The 25,894-nt window shown below is 47.4% G+C and overlaps 1 protein-coding gene across 1 annotated transcript in view; it reads left to right on the plus strand.

Annotated features, from left to right (window-relative positions):
* The window catches only part of LOC115182946 (methionine-R-sulfoxide reductase B3), a gene marked incomplete at its 3' end in the record, with an annotated part of 37,054 nt that continues 11,160 nt past the window's right edge, over positions 1-25,894 (plus strand). Inside the window, 2 exon segments of the mRNA XM_029744306.1 lie at positions 1-419; positions 7,757-7,894. Coding sequence (XP_029600166.1) covers positions 7,795-7,894 — 100 coding nt within the window.

The following is a 25,894-nucleotide window of genomic DNA, read 5'->3' on the forward strand; positions in this document are numbered from 1 at the left end:
TCCCACAATGCACCAGTCATTACCTAACTAAGAAGTCCACAGTAGACATTTCCCACTATAGTGCCAAGCTGCAAAGTCGAAATTTAACATAAATCGTGAAAATGTATGAATACTTCAATTCGCTTTTTGCTCTTCATTTAAGCGTAGGTCAGGCACACATTTAGGAGTATGGTTAATGTTAGAGTTAGTTTTGAAATCCGATTTTAAGAAGATAAATTGTAGAACTTCCGGTTTTGCAGCTTGGCCAGATAGTGCCAACCTCTCAGTAGACAGACAGCGGTGTGTTCTCCGTTTCTCTAGTCTCACTGAGTTGTGTTCACAGCGAATGCACCGACACCGGGACGGACACCGGACGGACCCGCGGTCTGCCAGCGGGTTGAAGATCTGCGTTACTTTATTGTCCCTGCTACTTTTTACAGGTATGTGAACGACATTTACGGTCAGTAGTTTATTTACTAACTGTTGCAATAACATAAATATTGGAGTCTGTAAAGAAAGTGTCATTTTGTTTCCAGACTTTTCTGCTCGGGAAAGTGGAGCTTGTTGACCGTCCACTGTCCATAACAATGTCCTTGTCATTTGATAACCCAGCTAACAATACAGGCTCGTTTGGAGTGAGACACCAGTTGCTGAAATAGCCTATTCAGTGCTAATACACAGTGCTAATACACAGTGCTAATACAGTGCTAATACAGTGCTAATACACAGTGTTAATACACAGTGTTAATACACAGTCATGCACTTGTAGGATACAATGTTATCTTTGCTGTAACGACATTGACACTTGAACGTGGCAACAGTTCTTGGTGGATCATTATATTAAAAAGGTAGACAAACGTTGTATCCAGCGTCAGTGTATTCAGATACATTAGCAACATAGCTAGTTATGTTACAGTATGTTACTAGACCAAACGTTACAGAAGAGCTGACCACTTGGACTGTAGCCTCTACTGACTGACTGTAGCCTCTACTGACTGTAGCCTCTACTGACTGAAGCCTCTACTGACTGACTGAAGCCTCTACTGACTGACTGTAGCCTCTACTGACTGAAGCCTCTACTGACTGACTGTAGCCTCTACTGACTGACTGTAGCCTCTACTGACTGACTGTAGCCTCTACTGACTGACTGTAGCCTCTACTGACTGACTGTAGCCTCTACTGACTGTAGCCTGTAGCCTCTACTGACTGACTGTAGCCTGTAGCCTCTACTGACTGACTGTAGCCTGTAGCCTCTACTGACTGACTGTAGCCTGTAGCCTCTACTGACTGACTGTAGCCTGTAGCCTCTACTGACTGACTGTAGCCTCTACTGACTGACTGTAGCCTCTACTGACTGACTGTAGCCTCTACTGACTGACTGACTGTAGACTACTGACTGACTGACTGTAGACTACTGACTGACTGACTGTAGCCTCTACTGACTGACTGTAGCCTCTACTGACTGACTGTAGCCTCTACTGACTGACTGTAGCCTCTACTGACTGACCTTAGCCTCTACTGACTGACTGTAGTCTCTACTGACTGACTGTAGCTTATCACATTTTTAATATGGCCACTTGTCAGCCTTTGCTTATGAAGGCTAAACGGTAGTAGAAATAGCTCGACCCAGGGTTGGTGTCTTCATTCAGTACAGCCTCCGTTATCAGCATAGTTGGTAATAAACCATGAGTATTTATAATATAATATCTAGAACATACGCCTACTGTATTATATTCTTATTATTGACTGGCTGAGAGTTAATCCATCATGTGTAAGAAGTGGTGGTTCACCTTGAGTTGGATGCCAGTCCAACACCATAATAAATATTCACACCAATTCTACAATGAGAATTATTCTGTGGTCAGACCATCCGGGAGATGTTATAAGGATCGACCTTACCGGCCTACAGTTACTAGGACTGGAAAAACCTTGGTATCCGTAGGGTTTTCAGAGGTTAGCTTCGCCCACGGTTGGCTGTGTGGGAACTACAATGTCCACGCTGCGTTTTAACATTTAGAAACGTCAGTAAACATTACTCGTCAAACGTTTTTCCAATCATATGCTGATATGCCCCCTATCTTTCATATCAGCGAAAAATATACTTAGTGTGGCAGTTTAGCCCAGGTCCATATCCTGTCTCCAGGTGACTGCACTTCTCCTCAGTTAGCTTCCACACAGGTGTTTAAAGCATGCTAATTAGCCCAGGTCCATATCCTGTCTCCAGGTGACTGCACTTCCTCCTCAGTTAGCTTCCACACAGGTGTTTAAAGCATGCTAATTAGCCCAGGTCCATATCCTGTCTCCAGGTGACTGCACTTCTCCTCAGTTAGCTTCCACACAGGTGTTTAAAGCATGCTAATTAGCCCAGGTCCATATCCTGTCTCCAGGTGACTGCACTTCCTCCTCAGTTAGCTTCCACACAGGTGTTTAAAGCATGCTAATTAGCCCAGGTCCATATCCTGTCTCCAGGTGACTGCACTTCTCCTCAGTTAGCTTCCACACAGGTGTTTAAAGCATGCTAATTAGCCCAGGTCCATATCCTGTTTCCAGGTAACTGCACTTCCTCCTCAGTTAGCTTCCACACAGGTGTTTAAAGCATGCTAATTAGCCCAGGTCCATATCCTGTCTCCAGGTGACTGCACTTCTCCTCAGTTAGCTTCCACACAGGTGTTTAAAGCATGCTAATTAGCCCAGGTCCATATCCTGTCTCCAGGTGACTGCACTTCTCCTCAGTTAGCTTCCACACAGGTGTTTAAAGCATGCTAATTAGCCCAGGTCCATATCCTGTCTCCAGGTGACTGCACTTCCTCCTCAGTTAGCTTCCACACAGGTGTTTAAAGCATGCTAATTAGCCCAGGTCCATATCCTGTCTCCAGGTGACTGCACTTCTCCTCAGTTAGCTTCCACACAGGTGTTTAAAGCATGCTAATTAGCCCAGGTCCATATCCTGTCTCCAGGTGACTGCACTTCCTCCTCAGTTAGCTTCCACACAGGTGTTTAAAGCATGCTAATTAGGCCAGGTGGCCACCTCTGTCTTCCCTAAACAAGCACTGTAACATGGATATATGGCCGTGTGGGAACACTGACCCTATAAGTGTGTAGTAATTGAACCATTGTTTTTTCGAAAAGGATTTCTCTCAGTTTACAAAACTGTACCGCAAGTTTTTTTTTCTTCATATTTAACCTTTATTTAACTTGGCAAGTCAGTTAAGAATAAATTCTTATTTACAAGACGGCCTACACTAGCCAAACCCGGATGACGCTGGGCCAATTGTGCGCCGCCCTATGGGACTCCCAATCACGGCCGGATGTGGTGCAGCCTGGATTCAAACCAGATAGACACCACTCGGGAGCCTGAGTGGTGTTTAACCGTTCAGAACGAGCGTCGGGGCTCGTAAAAAATCCCCCGACCAGAAGATACTATCATCAATAGGTGCTAAAGCAGTTGGAGTACATACATATACACAGTTACCTACCCAGTTACCTGTTAGGCCACGCAGTTCTAACCGGTCTGTAATGTCACTCATTTACATTAATATAGTAGTAACAAAGCCATTAAAACATAACATTACCACTAATCAACTAACAAAATGTGCAGCATCATTCACCACTAACACAAGGTTGCTGTTTCGTTGGCTTTGGCTGTGGTCTGTCGTCTCTGTCATTATTTGGCAGCACATCCTACCCATTAGAGGGTAGGATTGTTAGCTTGGATAGCCCAGGCCTCCTTAAGAGGGTTTGGATTGTTAGCTTGGATAGCCCAGGCCTTCTTAAGAGGGTTTGGATTGTTAGCTTGGATAGCCCAGGCCTTCTTAAGAGGGTTTGGATTGTTAGCTTGGATAGCCCAGGCCTTCTTAAGAGGGTTTGGATTGTTAGCCTGGATAGCCCAGGCCTCCTTAATTAAGAGGGTTTGGATTGTTAGCTTGGATAGCCCAGGCCTCCTTAATTAAGAGGGTTTGGATTGTTAGCTTGGATAGCCCAGGCCTCCTTAATTAAGAGGGTTTGGATTGTTAGCTTGGATAGCTCAGGCCTTCTTAAGAGGGTTTGGATTGTTAGCTTGGATAGCCCAGGCCTTCTTAATTAAGAGGGTTTGGATTGTTAGCTTGGATAGCCCAGGCCTTAATTAAGAGGGTTTGTATTGTTAGCTTGGATAGCCCAGGCCTCCTTAATTAAGTGGGTTTGGATTGTTAGCTTGGATAGCCCAGGCCTCCTTAATTAAGAGGGTTTGGATTGTTAGCTTGGATAGCCCAGGCCTCCTTATTAAGAGGGTTTGGATTGTTAGCTTGGATAGCCCAGGCCTCCTTAATTAAGAGGGTTTGGATCGTTAGCTTGGATAGCCCAGGCCTCCTTAATTAAGAGGGTTTGGATAGGATGGCCCTCTCCTTCGGCAGTTATTGTTCATTGTGTCCAAAACAAAGGCTACTTACTTAGCACAATAATCACTGCTTGCCTGCCTGCTGTGCTCAGTCCCAATGCTGCCATACTGCTACTGCATCAACATACTGTAGTTGTTAGCCATGTGGACGTGCTGGAGCCGTTAGCCATGTGGACGTGCTGGAGCCGTTAGCCATGTGGACGTGCTGGAGCCGTTAGCCATGTGGACGTGCTGGAGCCGTTAGCCATGTGGACGTGCTGGAGCCGTTAGCCATGTGGACATACTGTAGCATTCTATCAGTCTAATAGTAGAATAGTATGCTACAGTATTCTATCATACTGTAGCCTGCTATTCTACTATTAGGCTGATAGAATACTGTAGCCTGCTATTCTACTATTAGACTGATAGAATACTGTAGCCTACTATTCTACTATTAGACTGATAGAATACTGTAGTCTACTATTCTACTATTAGACTGATAGAATACTGTAGCCTGCTATTCTACTATTAGACTAATAGAATACTGTAGCCTAGTATTCTACTATTAGAATAATACTGTAGCCTACTATTAGACTGATAGAATACTGTAGCCTACTATTCTACTATTAGACTGATAGAATACTGTAGCCTACTATTAGACTGATAGAATACTGTAGCCTACTATTCTACTATTAGACTGATAGAATACTGTAGCCTACTATTCTACTATTAGACTGATAGAATACTGTAGCCTGCTATTCTACTATTAGACTGATAGAATACTGTAGCCTACTATTCTACTATTAGACTGATAGAATACTGTAGCCTGCTATTCTACTATTAGACTGATAGAATACTGTAGTCTACTATTAGACTGATAGAATACTGTGGCCTGCTATTAGACTGATAGAATACTGTAGCCTACTATTCTACTATTAGACTGATAGAATACTGTAGTCTACTATTAGACTGATAGAATACTGTAGCCTGCTATTCTACTATTAGACTGATAGAATACTGTAGCCTACTATTCTACTATTAGACTGATAGAATACTGTAGTCTACTATTAGACTGATAGAATACTGTAGCCTACTATTCTACTATTAGACTGATAGAATACTGTAGCCTGCTATTAGACTGATAGAATACTGTAGCCTGCTATTCAACTATTAGACTGATAGAATACTGTAGTCTACTATTAGACTGATAGAATACTGTAGCCTGCTATTCTACTATTAGACTAATAGAATACTGTAGCCTACTATTCTTTATTATTCTATTACTATTCTATCAGTCTAATAGTAGAATAGCAGGCTACAGTATTCTATCAGTCTAATAGTAGAATAGTAGGCCACAGTATTCTATCAGTCTAATAGTAGAATAGCAGGCTACAGTATTCTATCAGTCTAATAGTAGAATAGTAGGCTACAGTATTCTATCAGTCTAATAGTAGACTACAGTATTCTATCAGTCTAATAGTAGAATAGCAGGCTACAGTATTCTATCAGTCTAATAGTAGAATAGTAGACTACAGTATTCTATCAGTCTAATAGTAGGCTACAGTATTCTATCAGTCTAATAGTAGACTACAGTATTCTATCAGTCTAATAGTAGAATAGTAGGCTACAGTATTCTATCAGTCTAATAGTAGAATAGCAGGCTACAGTATTCTATCAGTCTAATAGTAGAATAGTAGGCTACAGTATTCTATCAGTCTAATAGTAGAATAGCAGGCTACAGTATTCTATCAGTCTAATAGTAGAATAGTAGGCTACAGTATTCTATCAGTCTAATAGTAGACTACAGTATTCTATCAGTCTAATAGTAGAATAGTTGGCTACAGTATTCTATCAGTCTAATAGTAGAATAGTAGGCTACAGTATTCTATTAGTCTAATAGTAGAATAGTAGGCTACAGTATTCTATCAGTCTATCAGTACCAGTAGGCTAGTCTTTCTGTTGTGCCAGGAGAGCTGCTGTGCTGGGAGCAGAATACACTGTTTGCTGAGCTGAATGTTCTCTGGGTCTCTTGGGACTGTTTCACTCTTATAAGGGGGAGAGAGAGAGAGCACTCAGCTTTAGTCCAGCCGCAGAGCTCAGCCTCACCTCTATATAAGGCCATACTAGTTCTATATTAAATCCAGAAAAAGCCAGCCTGCTAGGCTAACCTTTGTTTATCACGTTTCACCTCCTCACACATTTTTGTGGAGTTCAGCTTCATCCAGCTACATTACTGTGAGGTCTTTGAACTGGTATTTTGTCTTGTTTTGGTCTTTTCTCAACAACAATGGTCCTGTTAGCCTACATCAGGGTTTACCCATACTTGGTCCTCAGGAACCCAAGAGGTGCACGTTTTGATTTGTGCCCCAGCACTACACAGCTGATTTCAACTAATCAACTAATCATCAAGCTTTGATTATTTGAATCAGCTGTGTAGTGCTGGGGCACAAATCAAAACGTTCACCCCTTGTGGTCCTGAGGACGGAGTTTGGGGAAACACTGGCCCTGTATATTCACCTAAATCAGAACATTTAAAGATAGCAAATGTGTTTAAAAATTATTTATGGACAGCTTTATATGTAAAAAAATATATATGAAAAAAATAAAAAATAAAATAAATGCATCAGGCTCAAGTTTTGACCCAGTGTCAGCTAGCGTCTTGATTGGACCTCTCAATAATGCTGTGAATCTTTTGAAAGGTTGTCTAGTTTCCTTCTCTAATTCTGCCACCCTGTGGTGGATGTTGGTACTGCAGTTAGACGGCTGTTCAACTGCCACCCTGTGGTGGATGTTGGTACTGCAGTTAGACGGCTGTTCAACTGCCACCCTGTGGTGGATGTTGGTACTGCAGTTAGACGGCTGTTCAACTGCCACCCTGTGGTGGATGTTGGTACTGCAGTTAGACGGCTTTTCAACTGCCACCCTGTGGTGGATGTTGGTACTGCAGTTAGACGGCTGAGTTCTTCCTAGGAATGTTATCTCCTTATCCGAACAACAATTGAAAGTAAACCAGCAAGCCTTTTTAGTCATGGTTAATATACTGAAGTATTCAACAAGTATACCGAAAATAACAGATCTACCACTCTAGTTTACCTGAACATGTCAAGGCTGCTTGGTTTGTACTAACCATCTATGCATATCTCTCTCGGTCTCACACACACACACACACACACACACACACACACACACACACACAGCAGGTAAAGCCTTGCTTAATAATCACATCTCCAGATTCACCACTAGATGTCCCTCCCTCCACACACTAACTCACTGTACCCTCACACACAGACTATCAATCTCTCTGTGTATCGCCACAACAGCTTGCTTTGTAGCCTGTGGGGTCCTGAAATGTGTGGCACCGTCCAACATCACACACCACGCTCCTACTCAGCTACAACCCCTCCCCTCTCTCTCTCCTTGTAGCTTGGTCTGTCTTTCTCTGATTGTGTGCCTGCCCTGCCATGGCTGTCCTGCTAAGGCGTGTGGGCCGTGTGGCTCTACAGTTGTCCCTGAGACAGACCAGGACCCCCCAGAAGGCCCCGCTGCTAGCCACTCTTCTAGGTAGAGTAACCACCACCTGACTATGTGATAACCCCAGGTTCGGGGAGCTGGGTGGGAGTAGGATTAGATGCCGTCAGTCTCGTCACACTCCAGTCTCCCCCCCATGCTACAGCCAGCACAAATAGAGCCCCACAACGGAGCCGTCATAATACCCAGAAAACCTAGCAGTCAAACAAGGAAAAGGTTCCAATTGTTTGAAAAATGTAATTGTCCGAGAGAGATTTACATGGTTATCAGAACATCACGCCAGGGTGAGGCGACACGAAACACAGCCCTCGTTTTAAGGCTTTCTAAATCCCAGATGGGGGGGAATGAATGGTGGGAAAACAATTGGAACCATTTCCCTGTTTGACCTGTAGGTTTTCTGGGTATTATGACTCATACTGCAGTCCTCTATAACCAGGCAGTGTCCAGAGGGTAAAGACAGCCATGCATAACAATATACATTACTTATTGTAAATAATCTATCAATAATAATAATAATGCCATGTATCTATAATCCTGGAGTAATAATGAACCTTAACATTCTGATGAACGTCGTTCTATAACGGTCTCATCCTCACCTCTGGGTCAACTTCAAATGCCTTAAACTGGAGGGGAATATTTAATTATGTCCTTCAAGGCTCTGTGTGTCTGTCCATTCTCCTCTTGTCTGTTAACCAATCGTCCTACAGCATCAGCCCTGTTAACCAATCGTCCTACATCATCAGCCCTGCATGAAAAACGGGGACGTGGGTCGGTGGATGGATCAGACCCGTCTGTCTGTCCTGCTGTCTGTCTGTCTAACAGTGTATAGTGATTGAACTGTGACCTTTGACCTATGTGTTGTTTCTCTCTCTCTCCCTCCCTCCCTGCCCCTCTCTCTCAGCCTGAGTAGCATAGCCCCCCCCCCCCCATCCCTCCCTACATCCCTCCCTCCTAGACAGGGTGTGTCAGTCGGGCGTGTCCTATCTCTCTCTCCTCCAATCAGCAGACAGGAGCAGCCAATCAGAAGCAGCCATGTCGGGGTTCAATCTGCTACACCTGATCACTAATGCCAAGCCTGTTACTCTGAAGCCATGTGGGCTTCCTTCAGGTTGAGCTGGGCGCTGTGTGGTGTGGTGTGGTGTGCCTGTCTGCTCTGCTCTGTCCTCTTCTGGCTGTTGACCTCCTGGAGATGTGGGATGTTTTTATGAAGGGGGGTGTGATGAGGTTTTTGTCTCCTGCAGGAAAAAACCCCACCTATTAAGTTCATGTTTTATCATTATTGTAATTATTGTAGCATTGAAGTCCTTTTTCATAGGATGTTTACATCTAGCAGGTTTATTTGACATGTATAATAAATACATTGGAAATATTAAAATCTAGAGATATAAAGTTATTTAGTGAAAGCTTGGTGATTGTGGTGTTTTACCGCAGTAGGCAATAAACAACCCTTCTCACATTCTGCTGAGCCGTCTCTTCTCAGCTACAAACCCGCTGCCTTTTCAGTTGGCCATAATAACCAATAACTCACCGTTTGCCTTCCTTTTAGCTTGCATCTAACATACTGTGTTTTTCTTTTTAATGCTGTTTCTGCTTGACTAATGTCAACTTCTTTCATCCAGAGAGATTTGGGTTTTAGACGTCTAGAAAACCAGCGGCTTGCATTCTTCACGTCACGCCTGGACTTGTCTCATGGCAGAGGTTTAATATGTCGCTATGAGTTTATTAGTTTATTGTTCAGACATTAGACATGTTTCAGAAGGACCTGCTTCATTCCTCTGACCTGACGTTGTTGAATGGTCTCATTTTTAATTCACTGTTTTGTGGCTGCAATACCTTTTTAAAGTACTGCTCACAGTCATCGATGTAATACCACACTGAAACTCTGCTTGGTCTGGTTCAACACAGACTTATTGGGTTGGGAGAACCACCTGGAGGGAGGGAGGGAGGGAGGAAGGGAGGGAAGGGAGGGAAGGAAGGAAGGGGGGAAGGAAGGGAGGGAAGGGAGGGAGGGAGGGAAGGAGGGAAGGAAGGAAGGAAGGAAGGAAGGAAGGGAGGGAGGGAGGGAGGGAGGGGAGGGAGGGAGGGAAGGAAGGAGAGAGAGAGAGAGAGAGAGAGAGACAGATGGTGGAAACGGAGGGAGAGAGGGAAGGAGATAAAAGGAGAAGGTCGGGGGAATGAAAAGCCATAAGTTTGACAAGTTAAAATAAGCAAGCGGGGGTAGCAGAGAACAAACCTTGCTTACAATTAGGAAACAATATTTACACTTGAGGTTAAAAAGCCAGGATGTCTGAAAAATGTGCTAATTTGGAAGGTTGACCCCTGGCTACATCAGAGCATGGACAGAGCTACAGTCACAGGGGACGCATTCCAAGGGGTCCTCCGTAATGGCACCCTATTCCCTATGTAGTGCACTACTTTTTACCAGAGCCCTATGGCACCCTATTCCCTATATAGTGCACTACTTTTTACCAGAGCCCTATGGCACCCTATTCCCTATGTAGTGCACTACTTTATACCAGAGCCCTATGGCACCCTATTCCCTATGTAGTGCACTACTATTGACCAGAACCCTATGGGACCCAAATGGTGCCACATTCCAAGACGAGTTCTTTATTGGCTCTCAGAAGACACATGGAAACAGTGGTAGTTTCCCTCATTCACTTTCATCTCGGTAGGACCTCGTCCTTTGGGGCGGCAGGTAGCCTAGTGGTTAGAGCGTTGGACTAGTAACCAGCAGGTAGCCTAGTGGTCAGAGCGTTGGACTAGTAACCAGCAGGTAGCCTAGTGGTTAGAGCGTTGGACTAGTAACCAGCAGGTAGCCTAGTGGTTAAAGCGTTGGACTAGTAACCAGCAGGTAGCCTAGTGGTTAGAGCGTTGGACTAGTAACCAGCAGGTAGCCTAGTGGTTAGAGCGTTGGACTAGTAACCAGCAGGTAGCCTAGTGGTCAGAGCGTTGGACTAGTAACCAGCAGGTAGCCTAGTGGTTAGAGCGTTGGACTAGTAACCAGCAGGGTAGCCTAGTGGTTAGAGCGTTGGACTAGTAACCAGCAGGTGGCCTAGTGGTTAGAGCGTTGGACTAGTAACCAGCAGGTAGCCTAGTGGTCAGAGCGTTGGACTAGTAACCAGCAGGTAGCCTAGTGGTTAGAGCGTTGGACTAGTAACCAGCAGGTAGCCTAGTGGTTAGAGCGTTGGACTAGTAACCAGCAGGTAGCCTAGTGGTTAGAGCGTTGGACTAGTAACCAGCAGGTAGCCTAGTGGTTAGAGCGTTGGACTAGTAACCAGCAGGTGGCCTAGTGGTTAGAGCGTTGGACTAGTAACCAGCAGGTAGCCTAGTGGTTAAAGCGTTGGACTAGTAACCAGCAGGTGGCCTAGTGGTTAGAGCGTTGGACTAGTAACCAGCAGGTAGCCTAGTGGTTAGAGCGTTGGACTAGTAACCAGCAGGTAGCCTAGTGGTTAGAGCGTTGGACTAGTAACCAGCAGGTAGCCTAGTGGTTAGAGGGTTGGACTAGTAACCAGCAGGTAGCCTAGTGGTTAGAGCGTTGGACTAGTAACCAGCAGGTAGCCTAGTGGTTAGAGCGTTGGACTAGTAACCAGCAGGTAGCCTAGTGGTTAGAGCGTTGTATTAGTAACCAGCAGGTAGCCTAGTGGTTAGAGCGTTGGACTAGTAACCAGCAGGTAGCCTAGTGGTTAGAGTGTGGACTAGTACCAGCAGGTAGCCTAGTGGTTAGAGCGTTGGACTAGTAACCAGCAGGTGGCCTAGTGGTTAGAGCGTTGGACTAGTAACCAGCAGGTAGCCTAGTGGTTAAAGCGTTGGACTAGTAACCAGCAGGTGGCCTAGTGGTTAGAGCGTTGGACTAGTAACCAGCAGGTAGCCTAGTGGTTAGAGCGTTGGACTAGTAACCAGCAGGTAGCCTAGTGGTTAGAGCGTTGGACTAGTAACCAGCAGGTAGCCTAGTGGTTAGAGGGTTGGACTAGTAACCAGCAGGTAGCCTAGTGGTTAGAGCGTTGGACTAGTAACCAGCAGGTAGCCTAGTGGTTAGAGCGTTGTATTAGTAACCAGCAGGTAGCCTAGTGGTTAGAGCGTTGGACTAGTAACCAGCAGGTAGCCTAGTGGTTAGAGCGTTGGACTAGTAACCAGCAGGTAGCCTAGTGGTTAGAGCGTTGGACTAGTAACCAGCAGGTAGCCTAGTGGTTAGAGCGTTGGACTAGTAACCAGCAGGTAGCCTAGTGGTTAGAGCGTTGGACTAGTAACCAGCAGGTAGCCTAGTGGTTAGAGCGTTGGACTAGTAACCAGCAGGTAGCCTAGTGGTAAGAGCGTTGGACTAGTAACCAGCAGGTAGCCTAGTGGTTAGAGCGTTGGACTAGTAACCAGCAGGTAGCCTAGTGGTTAGAGCGTTGGACTAGTAACCAGCAGGTAGCCTAGTGGTTAGAGCGTATGGGCTAGTAGCCAGCAGGTAGCGTAGTGGTTAGAGCGTTGGACTAGTAACCAGCAGGTAGCCTAGTGGTTAGAGCGTTGGACTAGTAACCAGCAGGTAGCCTAGTGGTTAGAGCGTTGGACTAGTAACCAGCAGGTAGCCTAGTGGTTAGAGCGTTGGACTAGTAACCAGCAGGTGGCCTAGTGGTTAGAGCGTTGGACTAGTAACCAGCAGGTAGCCTAGTGGTTAGAGCGTTGGACTAGTAACCAGCAGGTAGCCTAGTGGTTAGAGCGTTGGACTAGTAACCAGCAGGTAGCCTAGTGGTTAGAGCGTTGGACTAGTAACCAGCAGGTAGCCTAGTGGTTAGAGCGTTGGACTAGTAACCAGCAGGTAGCCTAGTGGTTAGAGCGTTGGACTAGTAACCAGCAGGTAGCCCTAGTGGTTAGAGCGTTGGACTAGTAACCAGCAGGTAGCCTAGTGGTTAGAGCGTTGGACTAGTAACCAGCAGGTGCCTAGTGGTTAGAGCGTGGACTAGTAACCAGCAGGTAGCCTAGTGGTTAGAGCGTTGGACTAGTAACCAGCAGGTAGGCCTAGTGGTTAGAGCGTTGGACTAGTAACCAGCAGGTAGCCTAGTGGTTAGAGCGTTGGACTAGTAACCAGCAGGTAGCCTAGTGGTTAGAGCGTTGGACTAGTAACCAGCAGGTAGCCTAGTGGTTAGAGCGTTGGACTAGTAACCAGCAGGTAGCCTAGTGGTTAGAGCGTTGGACTAGTAACCAGCAGGTAGCCTAGTGGTTAGAGTTGGACTAGTAACCAGCAGGTAGCCTAGTGGTTAGAGCGTTGGACTAGTAACCAGCAGGTAGCCTAGTGGTTAGAGCGTTGGACTAGTAACCAGCAGGTAGCCTAGTGGTTAGAGCGTTGGACTAGTAACCAGCAGGTAGCCTAGTGGTTAGAGCGTTGGACTAGTAACCAGCAGGTAGCCTAGTGGTTAGAGCGTTGGACTAGTAACCAGCAGGTAGCCTAGTGGTTAGAGTTGGACTAGTAACCAGCAGGTAGCCTAGTGGTTAGAGTGTTGGACTAGTAACCAGCAGGTAGCCTAGTGGTTAAAGCGTTGGACTAGTAACCAGCAGGTAGCCTAGTGGTTAGAGCGTTGGACTAGTAACCAGCAGGTAGCCTAGTGGTTAGAGCGTTGGACTAGTAACCAGCAGGTAGCCTAGTGGTTAGAGCGTTGGACTAGTAACCAGCAGGTAGCCTAGTGGTTAGAGCGTTGGACTAGTAACCAGCAGGTAGCCTAGTGGTTAGAGCGTTGGACTAGTAACCAGCAGGTAGCCTAGTGGTTAGAGGCGTTGGACTAGTAACCAGCAGGTAGCGTAGTGGTTAGAGCGTTGGACTAGTAACCAGCAGGTAGCGTAGTGGTTAGAGCGTTGGACTAGTAACCAGCAGGTATCGTAGTGGTTAGAGCGTTGGACTAGTAACCAGCAGGTAGCCTAGTGGTTAGAGCGTTGGACTAGTAATCAGCAGGTAGCCTAGTGGTTAGAGCGTTGGACTAGTAACCAGCAGGTAGCCTAGTGGTTAGAGCGTTGGACTAGTAACCAGCAGGTAGCCTAGTGGTTAGAGCGTTGGACTAGTAACCAGCAGGTAGCCTAGTGGTTAGAGCGTTGGACTAGTAACCAGCAGGTAGCCTAGTGGTTAGAGCGTTGGACTAGTAACCAGCAGGTAGCCTAGTGGTTAGAGCGTTGGGCCAGTAACTGAAAGGTTGCTAGATTGAATCCCTGAGCTGACAAGGTACAAATCTGTCGTTCTGCCCCTGAACAAGGCAGTTAACCCACTGTTCCTAGGCTATCATTGAAAATAAGAATTTGTTCTTAACTGACTTTCCATAGTTATATAAAGGTTAAATAAAGGTTATATTAAAAAAAATCACTACACCCCTTCCTAAAAAACAGAGGGAGGGAGTAAACCATCCCCCCTTACCTCACACAGTCAGTCAGTCAGTAGGAGAGTACCCTATACCATCCCCCCCTTACCTCACACAGTCAGTCAGTCAGTAGGAGAGTACCCTATACCATCCCCCCTTACCTCACACAGTCAGTCAGTAGGAGAGTACCCTATACCATCCCCCCCCTTACCTCACACAGTCAGTCAGTAGGAGAGTACCCTATACCATCCCCCCTTACCTCACACAGTCAGTCAGTCAGTCAGTCAGTAGGAGAGTACCCTATACCATCCCCCCTTACCTCACACAGTCAGTCAGTCAGTCAGTCAGTAGGAGAGTACCCTATACCATCCCCCCTTACCTCACTCAGTCAGTCAGTCAGTAGGAGAGTACCCTATACCATCCCCCCTTACCTCACACAGTCAGTCAGTAGGAGAGTACCCTATACCATCCCCCCTTACCTCACACAGTCAGTCAGTCAGTCAGTAGGAGAGTACCCTATACCATCCCCCCTTACCTCACACAGTCAGTCATTCAGTAGGAGAGTACCCTATACCATCCCCCCTTACCTCACACAGTCAGTCAGTCAGTAGGAGAGTACCCTATACCATCCCCCCTTACCTCACACAGTCAGTCAGTCAGTAGGAGAGTACCCTATACCATCCCCCCCTTACCTCACACAGTCAGTCAGTCAGTCAGTAGGAGAGTACCCTATACCATCCCCCCTTACCTCACACAGTCAGTCAGTCAGTAGGAGAGTACCCTATACCATCCCCCCCTTCCCTCACACAGTCAGTCAGTAGGAGAGTACCCTATACCATCCCCCCTTACCTCACACAGTCAGTCAGTCAGTAAGAGTACCCTATACCATCCCCCCCTTACCTCACACAGTCAGTCAGTCAATAGGAGAGTACCCTATACCATCCCCCCCTTACCTCACACAGTCAGTCAGTAGGAGAGTACCCTATACCATCCCCCCCTTACCTCACACAGTCAGTCAGTAGGAGAGTACCCTATACCATCCCCCCTTACCTCACACAGTCAGTCAGTAGGAGAGTACCCTATACCATCCCCCCCTTACCTCACACAGTCAGTCAGTAGGAGAGTACCCTATACCATCCCCCCTTACCTCACACAGTCAGTCAGTCAGTAGGAGAGTACCCTATACCATCCCCCCTTACCTCACACAGTCAGTCAGTAGGAGAGTACCCTATACCATCCCCCCTTACCTCACACAGTCAGTCAGTCAGTAGGAGAGTACCCTATACCATCCCCCCCTTACCTCACACAGTCAGTCAGTAGGAGAGTACCCTATACCATCCCCCCTTACCTCACACAGTCAGTCAGTCAGTAGGAGAGTACCCTATACCATCCCCCCCTTACCTCACACAGTCAGTCAGTCAGTAGGAGAGTACCCTATACCATCCCCCCTTACCTCACACAGTCAGTCAGTCAGTAGGAGAGTACCCTATACCATCCCCCCTTACCTCACACAGTCAGTCAGTAGTGAGAGTACCCTATACCATCCCCCCTTACCTCACACAGTCAGTCAGTCAGTAGGAGAGTACCCTATACCATCCCCCCCTTACCTCACACAGTCAGTCAGTCAGTAGGAGAGTACCCTATACCATCCCCCCTTACCTCACACAGTCAGTCAGTAGGAGAGTACCCTATACCATCCCCCCTTACCCCACACAGTCAGTCAGTAGGAGAGTACCCTATACCATCCCCCCTTACCTCACACAGTCAGTCAGTAGGAGAGTACCCTATACCATCCCCCCTTACCTCACACAGTCAGTCAGTCAGTCAGTAGGAGAGTACCCTATACCATCCCCCCTTACCTCACACAGTCAGTCAGTCAGTCAGTAGGAGAGTACCCTATACCATCCCCCCTTACCTCACACAGTCAGTCAGTCAGTAGGAGAGTACCCTATACCATCCCCCCCTTACCTCACACAGTCAGTCAGTCAGTAGGAGAGTACCCTATACCATCCCCCCTTACCTCACACAGTCAGTCAGTCAGTAGGAGAGTACCCTATACCATCCCCCCTTACCTCACACAGTCAGTCAGTAGAAGAGTACCCTATACCATCCCCCCTTACCTCACACAGTCAGTCAGTCAGTAGGAGAGTACCCTATACCATCCCCCCTTACCTCACACAGTCAGTCAGTCAGTCAGTAGGAGAGTACCCTATACCATCCCCCCTTACCTCACACAGTCAGTCAGTCAGTAGGAGAGTACCCTATACCATCCCCCCTTACCTCACACAGTCAGTCAGTAGGAGAGTACCCTATACCATCCCCCCTTACCTCACACAGTCAGTCAGTAGGAGAGTACCCTATACCATCCCCCCTTACCTCACACAGTCAGTCAGTCAGTCAGTAGGAGAGTACCCTATACCATCCCCCCTTACCTCACACAGTCAGTCAGTCAGTAGGAGAGTACCCTATACCATCCCCCCCTTACCTCACACAGTCAGTCAGTCAGTCAGTAGGAGAGTACCCTATACCATCCCCCCTTACCTCACACAGTCAGTCAGTCAGTAGGAGAGTACCCTATACCATCCCCCCCTTACCTCACACAGTCAGTCAGTAGGAGAGTACCCTATACCATCCCCCCCTTACCTCACACAGTCAGTAGGAGAGTACCCTATACCATCCCCCCTTACCTCACACAGTCAGTAGGAGAGTACCCTATACCATCCCCCTTACCTCACACAGTCAGTCAGTCAGTAGGAGAGTACCCTATACCATCCCCCCTTACCTCACACAGTCAGTAGGAGAGTACCCTATACCATCCCCCTTACCTCACACAGTCAGTCAGTCAGTAGGAGAGTACCCTATACCATCCCCCCTTACCTCACACAGTCAGTCAGTCAGTAGGAGAGTACCCTATACCATCCCCCCTTACCTCACACAGTCAGTCAGTCAGTAGGAGAGTACCCTATACCATCCCCCTTACCTCACACAGTCAGTAGGAGAGTACCCTATACCATCCCCCCTTACCTCACACAGTCAGTCAGTCAGTAGGAGAGTACCCTATACCATCCCCCCTTACCTCACACAGTCAGTAGGAGAGTACCCTATACCATCCCCCCTTACCTCACACAGTCAGTCAGTCAGTAGGAGAGTACCCTATACCATCCCCCCTTACCTCACACAGTCAGTCAGTCAGTAGGAGAGTACCCTATACCATCCCCCCCTTACCTCACACAGTCAGTCAGTAGGAGAGTACCCTATACCATCCCCCCCTTACCTCACACAGTCAGTCAGTCAATAGGAGAGTACCCTATACCATCCCCCCTTACCTCACACAGTCAGTCAGTAGGAGAGTACCCTATACCATCCCCCCCTTACCTCACACAGTCAGTCAGTAGGAGAGTACCCTATACCATCCCCCCTTACCTCACACAGTCAGTCAGTCAGTAGGAGAGTACCCTATACCACCCCCCCTTACCTCACACAGTCAGTCAGTAGGAGAGTACCCTATACCATCCCCCCTTACCTCACACAGTCAGTCAGTCAGTAGGAGAGTACCCTATACCATCCCCCCTTACCTCACACAGTCAGTCAGTCAGTAGGAGAGTACCCTATACCATCCCCCCTTACCTCACACAGTCAGTCAGTCAGTAGGAGAGTACCCTATACCATCCCCCCTTACCTCACACAGTCAATCAGTAGGAGAGTACCCTATACCATCCCCCTTACCTCACACAGTCAGTCAGTAGGAGAGTACCCTATACCATCCCCCCTTACCTCACACAGTCAGTCAGTCAGTAGGAGAGTACCCTATACCATCCCCCCTTACCTCACACAGTCAGTCAGTCAGTAGGAGAGTACCCTATACCATCCCCCCCTTACCTCACACAGTCAGTCAGTCAGTAGGAGAGTACCCTATACCATCCCCCCCTTACCTCACACAGTCAGTCAGTAGGAGAGTACCCTATACCATCCCCCCTTACCTCACACAGTCAGTCAGTCAGTAGGAGAGTACCCTATACCATCCCCCCTTACCTCACACAGTCAGTCAGTAGGAGAGTACCCTATACCATCCCCCCTTACCTCACACAGTCAGTCAGTCAGTCAGTAGGAGAGTACCCTATACCATCCCCCCTTACCTCACACAGTCAGTCAGTCAGTAGGAGAGTACCCTATACCACCCCCCCTTACCTCACACAGTCAGTCAGTCAGTAGGAGAGTACCCTATACCAACCCCCCCTTACCTCACACAGTCAGTCAGTCAGTAGGAGAGTACCCTATACCATCCCCCCTTACCTCACACAGTCAGTCAGTAGAAGAGTACCCTATACCATCCCCCCTTACCTCACACAGTCAGTCAGTCAGTAGGAGAGTACCCTATACCATCCCCCCTTACCTCACACAGTCAGTCAGTAGAAGAGTACCCTATACCATCCCCCCTTACCTCACACAGTCAGTCAGTAGGAGAGTACCCTATACCATCCCCCCTTACCTCACACAGTCAGTCAGTCAGTAGGAGAGTACCCTATACCATCCCCCCCTTACCTCACACAGTCAATCAGTCAGTAGGAGAGTACCCTATACCATCCCCCCTTACCTCACACAGTCAGTAGGAGAGTACCCTATACCATCCCCCCTTACCTCACAGTCAGTCAATAGGAGAGTACCCTATACCATCCCCCCTTTACCTCACACAGTCAGTCAGTCAGTAGGAGAGTACCCTATACCATCCCCCCTTACCTCACACAGTCAGTCAGTCAGTAGGAGAGTACCCTATACCATCCCCCCTTACCTCACAGTCAGTCAGTAGGAGAGTACCCTATACCATCCCCCCTTTACCTCACACAGTCAGTCAGTCAGTAGGAGAGTACCCTATACCATCCCCCCTTACCTCACACAGTCAGTCAGTCAGTAGGAGAGTACCCTATACCATCCCCCCTTACCTCACACAGTCAGTCAGTAGGAGAGTACCCTATACCATCCCCCCTTACCTCACACAGTCAGTCAGTCAGTAGGAGAGTACCCTATACCATCCCCCCTTACCTCACACAGTCAGTCAGTAGGAGAGTACCCTATACCATCCCCCCCTTACCTCACACAGTCAGTCAGTAGGAGAGTACCCTATACCATCCCCCCTTACCTCACACAGTCAGTCAGTCAGTAGGAGAGTACCCTATACCATCCCCCCCTTACCTCACACAGTCAGTCAGTAGGAGAGTACCCTATACCATCCCCCCTTACCCTCACACAGTCAGTCAGTAGGAGAGTACCCTATACCATCCCCCTTACCTCACACAGTCAGTCAGTAGGAGAGTACCCTATACCATCCCCCCTTACCTCACACAGTCAGTCAGTCAGTAGGAGAGTACCCTATACCATCCCCCCCTTACCTCACACAGTCAGTCAGTAGGAGAGTACCCTATACCATCCCCCCTTACCTCACACAGTCAGTCAGTCAGTAGGAGAGTACCCTATACCATCCCCCCTTACCTCACACAGTCAGTCAGTCAGTAGGAGAGTACCCTATACCATCCCCCTTACCTCACACAGTCAGTCAGTAGGAGAGTACCCTATACCATCCCCCCTTACCTCACACAGTCAGTCAGTAGGAGAGTACCCTATACCATCCCCCTTACCCCACACAGTCAGTCAGTCAGTAGGAGAGTACCCTATACCATCCCCCCTTACCTCACACAGTCAGTCAGTAGGAGAGTACCCTATACCATCCCCCTTACCCCACACAGTCAGTCAGTCAGTAGGAGAGTACCCTATACCATCCCCCCTTACCTCACACAGTCAGTCAGTAGGAGAGTACCCTATACCATCCCCCCTTACCTCACACAGTCAGTCAGTCAGTAGGAGAGTACCCTATACCATCCCCCTTACCTCACACAGTCAGTCAGTAGGAGAGTACCCTATACCATCCCCCCTTACCTCACAGTCAGTCAGTAGGAGAGTACCCTATACCATCCCCCCCTTACCTCACACAGTCAGTCAGTCAGTAGGAGAGTACCCTATACCATCCCCCCTTACCTCACACAGTCAGTCAGTCAGTAGGAGAGTACCCTATACCATCCCCCCCTTACCTCACACAGTCAGTCAGTCAGTAGGAGAGTACCCTATACCATCCCCCCTTACCTCACACAGTCAGTCAGTCAGTAGGAGAGTACCCTATACCATCCCCCCCTTACCTCACACAGTCAGTCAGTCAGTAGGAGAGTACCCCTATACCATCCCCCCTTACCTCACACAGTCAGTCAGTCAGTAGGAGAGTACCCTATACCATCCCCCCCTACCTCACACAGTCAGTCAGTCAGTAGGAGAGTACCCTATACCATCCCCCCCTTACCTCACACAGTCAGTCAGTCAGTAGGAGAGTACCCTATACCATCCCCCCTTACCTCACACAGTCAGTCAGTCAGTAGGAGAGTACCCTATACCATCCCCCCCTTACCTCACACAGTCAGTCAGTCAGTAGGAGAGTACCCTATACCATCCCCCCTTACCTCACACAGTCAGTCAGTCAGTAGGAGAGTACCCTATACCATCCCCCCTTACCTCACACAGTCAGTCAGTAGGAGAGTACCCTATACCATCCCCCCTTACCCCACACAGTCAGTCAGTAGGAGAGTACCCTATACCATCCCCCCTTACCCCACACAGTCAGTCAGTAGGAGAGTACCCTATACCATCCCCCCTTACCTCACACAGTCAGTCAGTCAGTAGGAGAGTACCCTATACCATCCCCCCTTACCTCAGTCAGTCAGTCAGTCAGTCAGTAGTGTAAGAACATGGTGGCAGTCCTGTTTCAGTTTAATCCACCTTCATTCCACACACTCCAACCCCCTTCGTTGTTCACCCCCTTGTTCGTCAAAAGTAACTTTCCCCCCCACAGGACATAGAAAACGGGGCATCAATGGAGTCCATTCACGTCCCTGCCCTTTAACGTTCCCTGTATTTTCTCCATTCATATGGTTTCAATCTAACAGGGAGGAATTCTCCACATAGTCCACATGAGAAGAGAGAGAAGAACCCCCCCCCCCCCTCCCCAACCACACACACACACACCTCCTCCCCAAAACCTGAAACAGGAACGACCTCACCGGCAGCCAGATTCCTCGTCCGCACTGGGAAAATCCCAACGTTCCAGAAAAGGAAAAAACAAAGTTACTTCCTTAAAGAAACAGTAATGGCTACCCGATCCCGGCAGCACACTAAGGCTGCGTTCAAAATGGCATACTGTTCCCTGTATAGTGCCCATAAAGGCATCCTCATGCTTCCCATTCAAAAAAAAAAGTTCAGATAAGTTTGTGCTCATATTATGAGTACGTTTGTGTGACGTTTTTGTTGATATTGGTCTTCGTCAAGGGTTGTTTCATGCTGTTCGTACACACCAGATTTTCTTCTTCTTCTCTCGAGGCAAGTCGGAAGTTCAGCAGCTGAAGTGCCCTTTTGTCAGGTCGTTGGTCAACAGTACGGATTCTTCAATTAACTGTTTGTCATTCAACAATAGACGACTTGATTTCATGGACATTTTTTCTTCACTTGAGAAACTACTGCAGCAAACAGTTTTAGGTGTAAAATTGTGCGACTAAGATCTCCTTGTTAAAATTAATGACAGATTTCTTGTTACTCTACATGACCAAAAGTATGTGGACACCTGCTCAGCCAACATCTCATTTCAAAATCATGGGCTTTAATATGTAGTTTGTCACCTCCTTTGCTGCTATAACAGCCTCCACTCTTCTGGGAAGGCTTTCCACTAGATGTTGGAACATTGCTGCTATAACAGCCTCCACTCTTCTGGGAAGGCTTTCCACTAGATGTTGGAACATTGCTGCTATAACAGCCTCCACTCTTCTGGGAAGGCTTTCCACTAGATGTTGGAACATTGCTGCTATAACAGCCTCCACTCTTCTGGGAAGGCTTTCCACTAGGTGTTGGAACATTGCTGCTATAACAGCCTCCACTCTTCTGGGAAGGCTTTCCACTAGATGTTGGAACATTGCTGCTATAACAGCCTCCACTCTTCTGGGAAGGCTTTCCACTAGATGTTGGAACATTGCTGCTATAACAACCTCCACTCTTCTGGGAAGGCTTTCCACTAGATGTTGGAACATTGCTGCAGGGGGACTTGCTTCCATTCAGCCACAAGCATTAGTGAGGTCGGGCGCTGATGTTGGGCGGTTTAGGTCTGTCTCGCAGTCTGTGTTCCAATTCATCCCAAAGGTGTTCGATGGGGTTGAGGTCAGGGCTCTGTGCAGGCCAGTGAAGTTCTTCCACACCGATCTCAACAAATCATTTTTGTATGGGCCTCGCTTTGTGCACTGTATGGGCCTCAGCTTCATGCTGAAACAGGAAAAAATCTCCCCCAAACTGTTGCCTCACAATTGGAAGCACAGAATCATCTAGAATGTCATTGTAAGCTGTAGCGTTAAGATTTCCTTTAATGGAACTAAGGGGCCCAAACCATGAAAAACAGCCAAAGACCATTATTCCTTCTCCACCAAACTTTACAGTTGGCACTATGCATTGGGGCAGGTAGCGTTCTCCTGGCATCCGCCAAACACCGATTCGTCCATCGGACTGCCAGATGGTGAAGCGTAATTCATCACTCCAGAGAACGCGTTTCCACTGCTCCAGAGTCCAATGGCGGCGACTTGTACACCACTCCAGCCGACGCTTGGCATTGCGCATGGTGATCTTAGGCTTGTGAACGGCTGCTCGGGCCATGGAAAACCATTTCATGAAGCTCCTGACGAACAGTTCTTGTGCTGAAGTTGCTTCCAGAGGCAGTTTGGAACTCGGTAGTGAGTGTTGTAACCGTGGACAGATGATTTTTATGCAATACGCGCTTCAGCACTCGACGGTCGCGTTCTGTGAGCTTGTGTGGCCTACCACTGAGCCGTTGTTGCTCCTAGACGTTTCCACTTCACAATAACAGCACCTACAGTTTACCGGGGCAGCTCTAGCAGGGCAGAAATTTGACAAACGGACTTATTGGAAAGGTGGCATCCTATGACGGTGCCACGTTGAAAGTCACTGGAGCTCTTCAGTAAGGCCATTCTACTGCCAATAATTGTCCATGGAGATTGCATGGCTGTGGGCTCGATTTTATACACCTGTCAGCAACGGGTGTGGCTGAAATATCCAAATCCACTCATTTGAAGGGTCGTCCACATACACTATACACAAAAGTATCTTAGAATAATTGTGACTATTTTGAGGAAGTGTATACTGGCTAAGGCGTGTCAAGATTGACAAACCGTACTGTTGCCGCTTTTTCTCGTTTTTCAAGCGAAGGTCTTTTTAAGGGAGTATGGCGAGCACACTTGTTTGGTTGGGCTAGGCGCCAGCTTAAGGCTCTGGTCAAAAATAGTGCGCTTTATAGGGAATAGGGCCCTGGTCTAAAGTAGTGCACTAAATAGGGAATAGGGTGCCATTTTGAGACGCAACCCTACTAAGGAGTGATTTCCTTAAAGAAGAAGGCTGTGATAGTGATGGTGATCAATGGAGGAGAGGAAGGAGGGGGAATGTGAAGGCATACAATGTTAGGTAATTACTATCCAATTTAATCCTGTAATTTAAACCTGCAGTCAGTGATGTCTCCTTAACAAAATGGCATACTGATGGACATCTAGCTCCCCTGTCCCGCCTCTCATCTCCCCCTGGTGCTCCTATTGGTCTTTCTCTCCTCCTACACCTCCTATTGGTCTTTCTCTCCTCCTACTCCTCCTATTGGTCTTTCTCTCCTCCTACACCTCCTATTGGTCTTTCTCTCCTCCTACTCCTCCTATTGGTCTTTCTCTCCTCCTACACCTCCTATTGGTCTTTCTCTCCTCCTACACCTCCTATTGGTCTTTCTCTCCTCCTACTCCTCCTATTGGTCTTTCTCTCCTCCTACTCCTCCTATTGGTCTTTCTCTCCTCCTACTCCTCCTATTGGTCTTTCTCTCCTCCTACTCCTCCTATTGGTCTTTCTCTCCTCCTACTCCTCCTATTGGTCTTTCTCTCCTCCTACACCTCCTATTGGTCTTTCTCTCCTCCTACACCTCCTATTGGTCTTTCTCTCCTCCTACTCCTCCTATTGGTCTTTCTCTCCTCCTACTCCTCCTATTGGTCTTTCTCTCCTCCTACTCCTCCTATTGGTCTTTCTCTCCTCCTACTCCTCCTATTGGTCTTTCTCTCCTCCTACACCTCCTATTGGTCTTTCTCTCCTCCTACTCCTCCTATTGGTCTTTCTCTCCTCCTACTCCTCCTATTGGTCTTTCTCTCCTCCTACACCTCCTATTGGTCTTTCTCTCCTCCTACACCTCCTATTGGTCTTTCTCTCCTCCTACTCCTCCTATTGGTCTTTCTCTCCTCCTACTCCTCCTATGGAAAGAACCAGAATATGTCTCGTGTCAAACATGTTTATTCCTTTATTGTAAGACTTCTAGTATAAATAATAGATGCAGTTTATTTTATCCAAAGCAACATAGTCATGAGTACATCCATTTAACAAACTGGTGGCTCCCTATTCTGGTGTATTAGCACCCTGCTCTACCAACTGAGGGTCCCTATTCTGGTGTATTAGCACCCTGCTCTACCAACTGAGGGTCCCTATTCTGGTGTATTAGCACCCTGCTCTACCAACTGAGGGTCCCTATTCTGGTGTATTAGCACCCTGCTCTACCAACTGAGGGTCCCTATTCTGGTGTATTAGCACCACGCTCTACCAACTGAGGGTCCCTATTCTGGTGTATTAGCACCCTGCTCTACCAACTGAGGGTCCCTATTCTGGTGTATTAGCACCCTGCTCTACCAACTGAGGGTCCCTATTCTGGTGTATTAGCACCACGCTCTACCAACTGAGGGTCCCTATTCTGGTGTATTAGCACCACGCTCTACCAACTGAGGGTCCCTATTCTGGTATATTAGCACCCTGCTCTGCCAACTGAGGGTCCCTATTCTGTTGTATTAGCACCCTGCTCTACCAACTGAGGGTACCTATTCTGGTGTATTAGCACCACGCTCTACCAACTGAGGGTGCCTATTCTGGTGTATTAGCACCCTGCTCTACCAACTGAGGGTCCCTATTCTGGTGTATTAGCACCCTGCTCTACCAACTGAGGGTCCCTATTCTGGTGTATTAGCACCCTGCTCTACCAACTGAGGGTCCCTATTCTGGTGTATTAGCACCCTGCTCTACCAACTGAGGGTCCCTATTCTGGTGTATTAGCACCACGCTCTACCAACTGAGGGTTCTTAAGTATTTCTTTAAGAGGTGTAGTAGCTTTTGGCTAAATAACCATCCATCAACACTAGGACATCTTCACTGTAGACTGACTAGTTCTACTGCCTACCAAGCAAGAGTAACCATCCATCAACACTAGGACATCTTCACTGTAGACTGACCAGTTCTACTGCCTACCAAGCAAGAGTAACCATCCATGAACACTAGGACATCTTCACTGTAGACTGACCAGTTCTACTGCCTACCAAGCAAGAGTAACCATCCATGAACACTAGGACATCTACACTGTAGACTGACCAGTTCTACTGCCTACCAAGCAACAGCAGTGTGTGTTTGAGAATATCCTCCATGTATTTGTAGCATGTTGTCACAATGGCCAAATATTAAACCTAATGTTTTACACTAGAATCACCTAGACTTCATCTCGGTTAACCCAGAACTGAAATCTGGAGTAAATTTGGGACACATGCTT

This window comes from Salmo trutta, unplaced genomic scaffold (assembly GCF_901001165.1).
Source record: "Salmo trutta unplaced genomic scaffold, fSalTru1.1, whole genome shotgun sequence".
Taxonomy (NCBI): domain Eukaryota; kingdom Metazoa; phylum Chordata; class Actinopteri; order Salmoniformes; family Salmonidae; genus Salmo; species Salmo trutta.